Below are 12,465 nucleotides of genomic sequence, written 5' to 3' on the forward strand. Positions count from 1 at the left end.
ATATGTTACAATTATTTGTTATTTACTTTTTTTTTTTAATTATTGAAATAATTATCTGTTGATAAATAATAATTATGTTTAACCGGATACAATGAATTGGGATTAATACCTCGCTTAAGAGGGAAATCTTTGATTAATTATAGGTGTTTTATGGAGCGGATTAGATTAATTTTAGTATCATAGAAAACGTCAAAATTAGATCTACACGATCTGATCAATTATACGTTCCCTCATACGTAATCCTTTCATCATCATATATAAAGCCATTGGAGAATAATGTTTTTTTTTTTTTAAATTTAGAAAAGGTTGAGAAATAATGTTAAACCTTAAAATAAGGTTTTCAAACAGAAGAAAAACAAAGGTTCGTTTGAATGAAAACTTTAAAGACTTTTGCTTATTTACCAGGAACTAAAGTTATTAAGATCATTTATCTGTGTTCTCAGACTTGATTCCTCTTTCCCTCGATATAATTTGAGTTTAGAATTTTTTTTTTTTTTTTTTTTTTTAACTTATTTACAAAATGCTTTTGATCTCGTTTAATTATGTCCAATCATGGAGATGGAGAAGTTTAATGTAAGCACTATCATAATTGTTAGAGAAATGAAATGTAGACTTTCTCAAAAGTATAACTCTTCATAAACTATTTGCCACTTCATGTTTTTAGCATAATGTTTCATAATAATGTGGTTTTTAGTACAATGTTTCATAATAATGTGGTTTTTAACACAATATTTTATAATGTTAGTACGAAAAATTAACGCTAAACTGTAAGTTGACAGAGAGCTATAGAGAGTTCCTTTTGAAAAAGTTGCTTAGCATTTCTCTAATCATTTTGTGGTATTATATTGTTGATCCGGACTATGAAAAAGTTTTCACGTATTGGTCTCGTATTATCTTATTACTGCTTTTTTATTGCCTTATTTTTCAATAAAACTATTTATTTGGAGTAAAGAAAAACATTATAATTTTATTAAAATATCAAATGCAACGCAACACAGCAATAGTAAGAGCTCAAAGAGTCTCCATTTTAGCAATATCTGCCGTGCAAAAAAAAAAAAAAAAAAAAAGGAAAGGTGATAGTCTCCTTTTTTTTGTTATTTTTATCCTGATTATGTTCTAATCAAACATAGGCCAAAAATGTCACACTTCACATTCCACAAAGCCAACTGTAGCGCTCAACCGATTAACTTTGCGGCAATTGACAGAAATCTGCACATTAATTTTAAATTTAGCATAACAACGAAGAATTTAGCTATAACACTTACACATATACAATACAAATCTTGACGTTAAATGATGATTAAATACATGCATTCACATAATTATATAACCATTAGATAAAGATGACATTGTAGTAAGTCATAACAAGAGGAAAGTCAAGTAACAAATCAAAATTTTTAAGAGACGTTAAAAACTTACCCTTCATTGTTTGAAGCTGCAACAAAGTGGTAGAAGTGATTCAGTAAACTTATATCTCTAGAACGATATCTGCAACCAGAAAAAAAAAAAAAAATAGTGTGAATAAAGTTATTTCCAAAGCATATGTGTCTTTGGATAAACAGACTCTTAATCCATGTGTTAATCATGTTTAAGTGCTTACATTCAGAATCTGTCTTGTCCCATTTACTCCCCTCATTAGCTTTAGCAGACTTGGGGTTGCTGTTCTCCAAGTACTTTTTCATGGACATTGTTGAATTACTTGAACTTTGGGGGTATATCTTCTTGTGAAGTATTGCCCTCAGTATCTAGCATTGACCCAAAACAAAAAATATGTTAAAAAGGATAAAAAAAAAAAGAAAAAAAAAGAAAAAAAAAAGAAAGAAGAGATAAATCTTGTTATGAAGTATTGCAAATTGTAATAATTTAAGGACATTTTCCAACTTTTGCTACTTTTTTGCTATGTAATCCATCAAATTTAGTCTCTGATCTCATGTAGTGTGAACGTGGAGATTTAGTACAAAAATTAACGGAAGTTGAAATATATATTTCGCTTGAAATATATAGTTTGGAAACTATATTCTACATGACCAGATGACCAATTTGATGCCCTCTCATTTCATTTAGATTCACTTTTGTTCCTTGTATTTTCAATTGCAACAAATTTTGTCCCTATAGTAGGCAAATTGTATGAGGATATTTTTTAACTTCTCATACTTAGCCTCTCACGTGCCGTACCAGAAATTAACGCACGTTGCCAAAGATGACCGTATATGATGCAAATATCACAGGCATGAAAGTTAAACTTTATATGTTAAAATTACAGGGCCAAATATATGTTGTATAATAGATTTACCTTCTCCATTCTTGACTCTGGGACTGGATCTCTTAGACCACTAGCAGCAGCAGCTGGTGCAAACCCACTGCTACAAACAAACACTTTCTTGAGGAGAAAAGAGAGTGATTTCTTCCCAATGGTGGAGTTTATGTTATCCAAACAAACATCTTTCCCACGGCTGAGAACGACACTCGAGCTCCGTTGGAATCGACTCATATTTTCTTTCGGCAGTTCGTCACAATCTACATTGTCAGTACTTGTTCTCTCAGGTTTCAAGCTCGACTGCTTGCTTAGAAACTTGTTAGCAGCTTTTTCAAGCTCTAGTAATGCAGCTGAGTTTGATTGGTTCCAGTACGAGCTCAACTCGTTCTGAATGTGTGTAGCTTCCTCTGGTGTGAAATCATGGAGGTGGTCGTTGGGGGAGGGTGGTGGATTGGTTTGTTGATCTTGTTTCAAGTCACCATTTCCTAATGTTCCAATTGCCAGCAGCCCGTGACGCCATTCATTTGCTTCTTCTTTGGAAGGTTTTTGTTTCACCTTCTCGTCTATAAAAGAATAAAAAGAATAAAAAGAACAAATTAAATATATTGATCCAAGAATAATTAGCAAATACAAATTAATTAAAAATTAATTACCATCAAAGACTTTTAAGCTTGGTTTTTCAAGCCGGGGTTTCCCAGTGAGCTTGCTTTGCATCCAATCAAATATCTGCAATCAAACAATTCAAAACACTTCGAAATTACGAGAGAAACTTATTTACACGCAATATGTTACTATGTCGGTATTCTGAATACATGCAACTGTTAGTATATTTTACAAAAACACAAGTATCTTACCTTCATTTGTTGAAGTTTCTTCTTCTATTTGGGTGATTAGAAGAAAGCCAGGTTTGCAGATTAAAAGAGTTTAGAGAAAGGGTGCGGATAAAAATGGGCTTATAGAGATAAGGTAATTTTTGTGTACACAGATCCCATAAGCCAGTGAGAGCTTAGCTGCAAAAGCCTTTATATAGAAATAGAATAGAGCTGTGATTTGAGAAGTTCCATAGTTCAAGTTCCCAAACACTTACTTTGGCGCCTTTTCTCTCTCTCATCTCTTTGCATTTGATCGCCTAATCAGAGATTTGTCAATGTGTCCGGAAGTACAACAAGTGCAATAATACAATTTGTTAGAAACTTACAAAAAAAATTTCAACAAATTGTATTGTGACACTTGACGTACCAGTATATTTTCCCAACACATTAAAAAGTTTCTCCAACTAAATATTTTCTATTTCCCAACCAGTATCTCTTTTTTTTTTCTTTTTTTTTTTTCACACTATATTATTATTTTTCGTTCCCCACCAGATTTCCCACTAATTGAAGAATTCTGAAAATTGATGAATATCTGATCACATAATTTTTCATGCAAATCTCCCTAAAATGGGGATGCTAAAGGAGACAGTATCTATCTTCCTATTGACCAGAGCAAAAGCAAACCTGCATATATATAAGCAAGAACACACAGACATTACCAATTTTACCATCTTAAACTCAACTAATAATGTCCCAATTACTCTATTTAGAGAGTCACTAATTAAAAACAAACTACTAATGTCCTTATTTGTAAGAATCACTAAAATATGCCCCAACTAATGTCATGAAGAAAACTAAAAAGTTTATGCAATAAGATGGAGTAATTTATCTGTCTATTATATTCAAATATGGACACATTCTGAATCTCCACTTATTTTTTACAATACTTAAGTATGTGTTAAAACAATGACGGATTCACATAAAAGTCGATGCATGCAATTGCCCCCCACCCGAACTAAATAGTACAATATTCTCGTGATATTTTTTTTCTGGAGCATGGCTATATGTGGGTAAGATGCTTGATAAAATGCTTTTAAAAATGGATAATGTTAGGGAGATCAAATTTTTTTAAATCAAATTTGCAAACTAAATGATGTGATTGTTGGTAATTGAATTATTAAATGTTGATTAATGTATTTATTTTCTATTGACGACACATCATTTGATTTGCAAATTTAATTTAAAATCTTGATCTTCTAGCATTACTCTTTCAAAATATTGAGGGTGAGTCGGTAGCCAAGAAAAATAAGCCAAAGTTGCGTTCGGACATCTTGCCCTTGAAAGAAAACTTCATGGATCAACCACTGATCTTAAGCAAATTTAACTCGATTCATAGTGAACATGGGATTGATGAGAAAAATTAGTGCGTGTGGTTTAATTTTTGAACTTTAATCTTTAAAGAATGTTAAAATTTAATAAAAATCTGGTGTTAGATTGGATATTAATTTTAGTCCTTTAATGTGTACTTAATTCAAATTTATATTATATTTTTATTTTAATATTTAAAAGATATCTTATTTAATGTCATTACATTAAATTTTAAATTTATTATTATACACATTTTAATTCATTAATTTTATTTAACTTCTTCTAATTAGTGTACCTAAACGTCTGTATCATAATATATTTTACTAAATTAGTGTACCAAAATATCCATACCTTAATATATTGTAGTAACTAAATACATTGTAATGAATTAGTGGCACATAAGAAAATATGCAAAAACATAGGTGTATTGAAAATTCCGTACCTAAATATATGATACTAAACCAGTGTAACGAAATGTCCGTACCTAAATATATGATACTAAACCAATGTACCAAAATGTATGTACCTAAATATATTATACTAAACTAGTGTACCGAATGTCCATATCTAAATGTATTATACTAAACTGATGTACTGAAATGTTTGTACCTAAACATATTATACTAAACTGATGTACTGAAATGTTTGTACCTAAATATATTACAAAGAATTAATGGTGCATAAGACAATATGCAAAAATATAAGTGTGCCGAAAGATCTCTATGAAAATATTTTCTTATAAGATACTTACTATAATGAAAATTAAAATTTATAATATAATCTTAAAATTTTATTTATGAAAACCATAAAATTGTAAATAAAAAAAAGACATTAATACATATACTGGCATTAAATAAAGTCTATGGACTACAATCAATTTTTAATCTTGTATAAGATATTTTTCTGAACTTCATCTTATTTAAGAATTAAAATCTAGTTTTCTAATTAAATAACTATATATGAATTAATTGTTCACCAAAATCCACTAAAATTCTCCCTCACGAATCACAATTTGCTTGATATGAGATCTATAGCGGCCGGGCCAACGTGCTGTTCATGGGATTTCATGCATGCACGTGAACATGTTCAATCCATTGCTAAACCCTAAACCCAAAGCAAGTTGGGGGAGGCTAGTAAGGTGGAGATTTGCCAAGTGTCAAATGACGACATAGTGATGACTACTCATCTGACCGTATCCGACCAACACGTGTCTCAGAGGGGATCTGACTAACATTTCCATTGCTCGTGAACCTAAGTGCTATATCTAGATTAAAAAATGAAGCAACTTTAATTTATCAACTCCATGCAATTGTATCCCATTCCGGTTGGAAGGAGTTCACTAACCATTAGATCATATAGTACGTGTTTTTTTTTTTTTTTTCGAAAGATTTAACAGTTCAAAACTTAAAAGTATTTGTACTCTGGAGTTAAATAGAAAATCACCTCTACGATCTAAATAATGTTGCATTTTTATTAATGTAACTGCTTTAAGTGATATATAGCTTCTAAATTCAGCATACATCACTAGTACAAAAAACATTTTGCGCAACGCAGGTCCTTCGTCGCGCAAAGTCAAAAAACGTCGCGCACAAACTGTCGCGGCAAGGCAGTGACAGAAGGCTTTGCGCGACGCAAGTAACCCCATCGTCGCGCAAAGACACTTTGCGCAACGTATTTTGCGCGACTCAACATCCGTCGCACAAGTTTCTTTGCACGACGCATGTAAAGGCTTCGTCGCGCAAAGTGTCTTTGCGCGACGTATTTTGCGCGACTCAACCTACGTCACTCAGGATCTTGCGCGACGTATTTTGCGCGACCCAACCTACGTCACTCAAGATCCTTGCGCGACGTAGACTATAGTCGCTCAAAGTGTCTTTGCGCAACGCATGTTCCCAAGTTGCGCAAAGATACTTTGCGCGACGCAGTCTACGTCACGCAAAGATACTTTGCACAACTTGGGAACATGCTTTGCACGACGTATTGTATGTCGCGCAAAGTGGAAATTTGGTTTTGGTAAAAAATATTACTTTCTTAATTTTTAATAATATTGTAATTAAATTCTAAATAATAATTAATTAACCAAAGAAAAGTATTTAATTATACAATATATGAAAATGTACATACAAGATGTCCAAATAAAAAAGAAAAAACTACAAGTAATCTTCTAGGTGAAGTGGCTACTGGGTATCGGCAGGGTGAAGTGGCTCGGAGGTTGAAGGTGTAGCAAGATCAGGTATTGGTAGTGAGATTTGGAGGCCGGTCATCTGTATGGCTCGTATAAGATCTCTCATCTGTCCGTCATAAGTATGCAGCTGCTCGCCCTGGGCCCTTATCTGCTCTTTCATCTGCTCACCCTGGGCCCTCATCTGCTCGCCCTGGACCTCAAGCTGACCCTTTAGGGTTATCACTTCCTCCTTCAATGAATCGACCTCTGTGGTGTTTGATCTGGAAGAAGAGGCACCGGTCTCACGAAGTCGTGCTTTCCCCATGCACCGAACAACCTTGCCGTGACGACGACCGAAGTTCTGATCTAGGACATCAGTCAAAATCTGAAAACCTGCATCATCAGGTACTGTGACGTCCTCAATTGGGGTCTCCGGGGGAAGTTGCGATGTTGCTTCTTGGAGAACAGTAGTGCTCTTTTCCACCTAAGTAATCCAGTGAGTCAAAATGAATATACAGAACATCAAGAAGAACAATATTTTTATGCAGAACCAAGTAGTTAAAGGTTAAAAATTAATATACTAACCGACAACTTGTCTCGCACCAAATCCTTCGTCCAATCTGGAATTTCTACCCATTTCTCCCACTGCATAGGACAAATTTGTTTAATAACAACACCACAGCTACTAGCGATGATGCTATGTTGTTGAGCTGTAGCCGCTCCACGATGTAGTGGGTCATACTCAATCTTGATCTTGGAGCCAGTCAAACGTACACTCTGTGCCGGCTTCAGCATTCGACTAGGCCCCCTAGTTTGTTTTTTAGCTGGCCAAAAATACTTAAATGGTGAAAACCCAAAGCTTAAATTTTCACAAAAAATTCAACATAACTTCCCCTAATAGTATAGCATTTCCCAAAATGATAATATAGCATTTCACAATCCAACATAACTTCCCTTAATAGTATAGCATTTCACAATCCAACAAATTTTTAGCATCATAAAAATAATAATTTTAAAATGAAAAAAAAAAATACAACGTAGTCATCAAGAATTAGAAAAAAAACTACCTGGATGGGAGGCCTCACCCTCGACTCTGGATGCTGTGGAAGTGTGATCAGAAGGGTCCGGCTCACGACGACGTCGGTGAGGTCGTCGTGCACTGAGCGGGTGAATGGATACTGATGACGTTGATGAGACAGGCACCTGGGGCCCCATAGGAGTAGCCTCAGTAAGGGGTGTAGGAGGCGCATTGGTCACGCTCCGACGACGAGTGATCAAATGCGACATCTATACACTTAATTTGCGTCGGCTTCGAGTTTGGCGTCACTGCCTTGCGAACGAGAGGGAGAAAGATGAGTCTTAAAAATCAAATTCGGATTCAATATATGGGAAAGAGGGAAAGAGGGAAAGAAAGAGGGAAAATCAAGTGGTCTATTAATTATATTAAGTGGTCTATTAGATTAAGAGGGAAAGAGGGAAAGAGGGAAAGAGGGAAAGAAAAAGGGAAAAAGGGAAGAAGGAAAGAGGTTTATACGGGAGGGAAAGAGGGAAAGAAAGAGGGAAAATCAAGTGGTCTATTAATTATATTAAGTGGTCTATTAGATTAAGAGGGAAAGAGGGAAAGAGGGAAAGAAAAAGGGAAAAAGGGAAGAAGGGCTCACACAATCATCCATGTGGTGACAAATGCTTCATGTCCGGTTACAGTTGTCAAGGGCTCACACAATCATCCAAACCATAAAAGCTCAAAGAAGCTATCTTTCAAATGATAACTGGTACTTTGAATTATAATGTGTTGAAATTAAAGGAATCAGGCCTTGGGTATATTGTGGGTTTTCCATTTTTTTTTCTTTTTCTAATTAGAGTGGTATTATCCGCATATAATATTAAGTGGTCTATAAGAAAGAGGGAAAAAGGGAAAGAAAGAGGGAAAATCAAGTGGTCTATTAATTATATTAAGTGGTCTATTAATTATATCCAACACTTAAACAAAAATAAACCTTTAATTTTTCTTAATCTACGAAGCACTTGTCATCCTTTCAAAGCTTGAATCTCTGTTATAATTTAAAACAGATAGCACTCCAATTCCAGATTCCTAAAACTCTTCTCTTTGTTGCTATTTCGTTTCTACCATGTTAGGTTGTTTAGTTGTTATTTTGTTTGTTTGTTTGTTAATTGTGTGAGAATATGATTGGAACATTGAGAAAATGTTTGATTTATTGATAGGCACTGCTAAACAAAGAAAGATGGAGCCTTCACAAAGGTCGTTTACTTGAAGCCCCACTACTTGGGAAAACTACAGAAGCAGGAGGCATCAAAGAAGAGGCCTCAATACTTGGTGGAATGCTGGATGAGCCAGGAAAAAGGTGCCTCTGGAAGAAAGCTGAAAGCCTTTGACGGTCACTTTGAATTCGACCATTGGATTCTTGCAGCTCATCCAGCTTCCTCTTCATGCCCGTCGAATAGTTATTTGCAAGCACATGCAAACTTCTATTCTCGTACTTAAGCAATTTGATCTCTTGCTTAAGATTTTCCACCTCCGCCATCAAGGATTCAACTTGGCGGGATCGAGCAAGAAGACGTTGGCCCATGTTGGACACAGAGCCCGCACACTGAACGCTGAGAGCTATAGACTCTTGAACGGCCACCTCATCGGACCGTCCTGAAAGCAACCTACTATCTTTTGGAGTGAGGAGGTTCCTAGCTACTATCGTAGCTGTTGTTGCATCCGTCATTATGGAGTCTTCACCTGTAAGAGGGCCGTTAGAAGATAAGAAAGAAGGGCACCATACATTTACCTGACGCGGCGCACTCGGATCGCTGCTGAGACTCAAATCCAAGCAAAGGTTAGATGGGTTTGCCATTTTTCAAAGATGTTAAAAGAGGAAGGTGGATGGAGTAAAATCTGAAAGGGCCGAAGACGATTTTCACAAATGAGCAATCTTCAAAGTGTGCATGTTGGAGGTGATCGTTACCTCTATAAAAAGGAAAGGCGGCACGACCACCGATTCAAACAGCCGGATAACGCGTTCAACTTTGTCAAAAAATCTCTGACAAAGTTGAAAACACGTGAAGGTTATCATCCCAACTGCGCATTTTTGCCAACAGGCGTGGTGACAGAGCCGCACCCGTGACTACTTTTGCCATTCAGAAATCGAAGAGGCGCTCGCTCAGAAATCGAAGAGGCGCCTGCTCAGAAATCGAAGAGACGTTTGTCGACAAGGGTAAAAGAACAGTACCACCACTTGCTATTAAGAAATCCCTATATATGTCGACCTTCATCTCTTATGGCAAGGCAGACCTGAAGAAAATGTCCAACTCTTCCTCACCTCTGAGGGCGCACTCCCAGCAAAGCCTCTTGAAATACTTAATTTTTTCTCCCCCAAAGAAGATACCAAATACCTGGAGTACAGATGAGGCAGAAAGAAACGGTAGATCGAAGCATGTGGAGACAACCACAACAAATACATGTGCTGATTCATTCGCCGTTTCTTCAAAAGCAAAGGTATCTCATATCATCAAGGTCAAAAGCAAGAGTATCTCATATCATGCTTTTTCCCTGTCTTTTCCTTTGTCCTTGTTATTACTCGCATGGCAAAGTGAAAGAGAGCAATCAGAGGAACTTGGAGTCAACTTTCCAATCTGGAACCGACTACCTGGAATCTATTCCTGGTTGCTTACCTAGTATTGCTCTCGAGTAGTCATCTTCAACGGTTGATACACTGCCAGAGAAGGGACAACTAAGACGGGTGACAATGAAACATCAATCTTTCCAATTCGTATTCAATACGAATTGGAAAGATTGAACAAAGAAACAGGGGAGACCAAAAGAATCCTGCTGCCCAGTTCAAGAGTAGCACAAAGGAAAATCAACGAGTGAAGGAACAGGGGAGACCAAAATCAACGCACGTGCACTTACGTCGCGCAAAGCTGTTTTGTGCGACGCACGTGCACTTACGTCGCGCAAAACAGTATTGCACGTGCGTTGATTTTGGTCTCCCCTGTTTCTTTGGTCTCCCTTGTTCCTTCACTCGTTAATTTTCCTTTGTGCTACTCTTGAACTGGGCAGCAAGATTCTTTTGGTCTCCCCTGTTTCTTTGTTCAATCTTTCCAATTCGTATTGAATACGAATTGGAAAGATTGATGTTTCATTGTCACCCGTCTTAGCTGTCCCTTCTCTGGCAGTGTATCAACCGTTGAAGATGACTACTCGAGAGCAATACTAGGTAAGCAACCAGGAATAGATTCCAGGTAGTCGGTTCCAGATTGGAAAGTTGACTCCAAGTTCATTTGATTGCTCTCTTTCACTTTGCCATGCGAGTAATAACAAGGACAAAGGAAAAGACAGGGAAAAAGCATGATATGAGATACTCTTGCTTTTGACCTTGATGATATGAGATACCTTTGCTTTTGAAGAAACGGCGAATGAATCAGCACATGTATTTGTTGTGGTTGTCTCCACATGCTTCGATCTACCGTTTCCTTCTGCCTCATCTGTACTCCAGGTATTTGGTATCTTCTTTGGGGGAGAAAAAATTAAGTATTTCAAGAGGCTTTGCTGGGAGTGCGCCCTCAGAGGTGAGGAAGAGTTGGACATTTTCTTCAGGTCTGCCTTGCCATAAGAGATGAAGGTCGACATATATAGGGATTTCTTAATAGCAAGTGGTGGTACTGTTCTTTTACCCTTGTTGACAAACGTCTCTTCGATTTCTGAGCAGGCGCCTCTTCGATTTCTGAGCGAGCGCCTCTTCGATTTCTGAATGGCAAAAGTAGTCACGGGTGCGGCTCTGTCACCACGCTTGTTGGCAAAAATGCGCAGTTGGGATGATAACCTTCACGTGTTTTCAACTTTGTCAGAGATTTTTTGACAAAGTTGAACGCGTTATCCGGCTGTTTGAATCGGTGGTCGTGCCGCCTTTCCTTTTTATAGAGGTAACGATCACCTCCAACATGCACACTTTGAAGATTGCTCATTTGTGAAAATCGTCTTCGGCCCTTTCAGATTTTACTTCATCCATCTTCCTCTTTTAACATCTTTGAAAAATGGCAAACCCATCTAACCTTTGCTTGGATTTGAGTCTCAGCAGCGATCCGAGTGCGCCGCGTCAGGTAAATGTATGGTGCCATTCTTTCTTATCTTCTAACGGCCCTCTTACAGGTGAAGACTCCATAATGACGGATGCAACAACAGCTACGATAGTAGCTAGGAACCTCCTCACTCCAAAAGATAGTAGGTTGCTTTCAGGACGGTCCGATGAGGTGGCCGTTCAAGAGTCTATAGCTCTCAGCGTTCAGTGTGCGGGCTCTGTGTCCAACATGGGCCAACGCCTTCTTGCTCGATCCCGCCAAGTTGAATCCTTGATGGCGGAGGTGGAAAGTCTTAAGCAAGAGATCAAACTGCTTAAGTACGAGAATAGAAGTTTGCATGTGCTTGCAAATAACTATTCGACGGGCATGAAGAGGAAGCTGGATGAGCTGCAAGAATCCAATGGTCGAATTCAAAGTGACCGTCAAAGGCTTTCAGCTTTCTTCCAGAGGCACCCTTTTCCTGGCTCATCCAGCGTTCCACCAAGTATTGAGGCCTCTTCTTTGATGCCTCCTGCTTCTGTAGTTTTCCCAAGTAGTGGGGCTTCAAGTAAACGACCTTTGTGAAAGCTCCATCTTTCTTTGTTTAGCAGTGCCTATCAATAAATCAAACATTTTCTCAATGTTCCAATCATATTCTCACACAATTAACAAACAAACAAACAAAATAACAACTAAACAACCTAACATGGTAGAAACGAAATAGCAACAAAGAGAAGAGTTTTAGGAATCTGGAATTGGAGTGCTATCTGTTTTAAATTATAACAGAGATTCAAGCTTTG

The 12,465-nt window shown here is 37.0% G+C and overlaps 2 protein-coding genes across 2 annotated transcripts; both read right to left on the minus strand.

The window, feature by feature from the left end:
• Positions 1 to 1,468: 1,468 nt before the first annotated feature.
• On the minus strand, positions 1,469 to 3,117 carry LOC137747730 (protein DEEPER ROOTING 1). The gene is made up of 5 exons (XM_088679011.1): positions 3,112 to 3,117; positions 2,911 to 2,983; positions 2,294 to 2,820; positions 1,601 to 1,745; positions 1,469 to 1,488 (listed from the first exon to the last, which is right to left on the minus strand). The coding sequence occupies exons 1-5, from the start codon at positions 3,115 to 3,117 to the stop codon at positions 1,469 to 1,471; spliced, it is 771 nt and encodes a 256-aa protein (XP_088535137.1).
• Positions 3,118 to 6,490: 3,373 nt separating this feature from the next.
• Positions 6,491 to 7,851, minus strand: LOC148698785 (uncharacterized). The gene is given in 3 exon segments (XM_088679016.1): positions 6,491 to 7,085; positions 7,187 to 7,246; positions 7,669 to 7,851. Coding segments are annotated over 3 exon segments (798 nt in total). The 3' UTR covers positions 6,491 to 6,530.
• Positions 7,852 to 12,465: the final 4,614 nt, after the last annotated feature.

Source organism: Pyrus communis, chromosome 2 (assembly GCF_041283825.1).
Source record: "Pyrus communis isolate YQ-2024b chromosome 2, ASM4128382v1, whole genome shotgun sequence".
In the NCBI taxonomy this organism is placed as follows: domain Eukaryota; kingdom Viridiplantae; phylum Streptophyta; class Magnoliopsida; order Rosales; family Rosaceae; genus Pyrus; species Pyrus communis.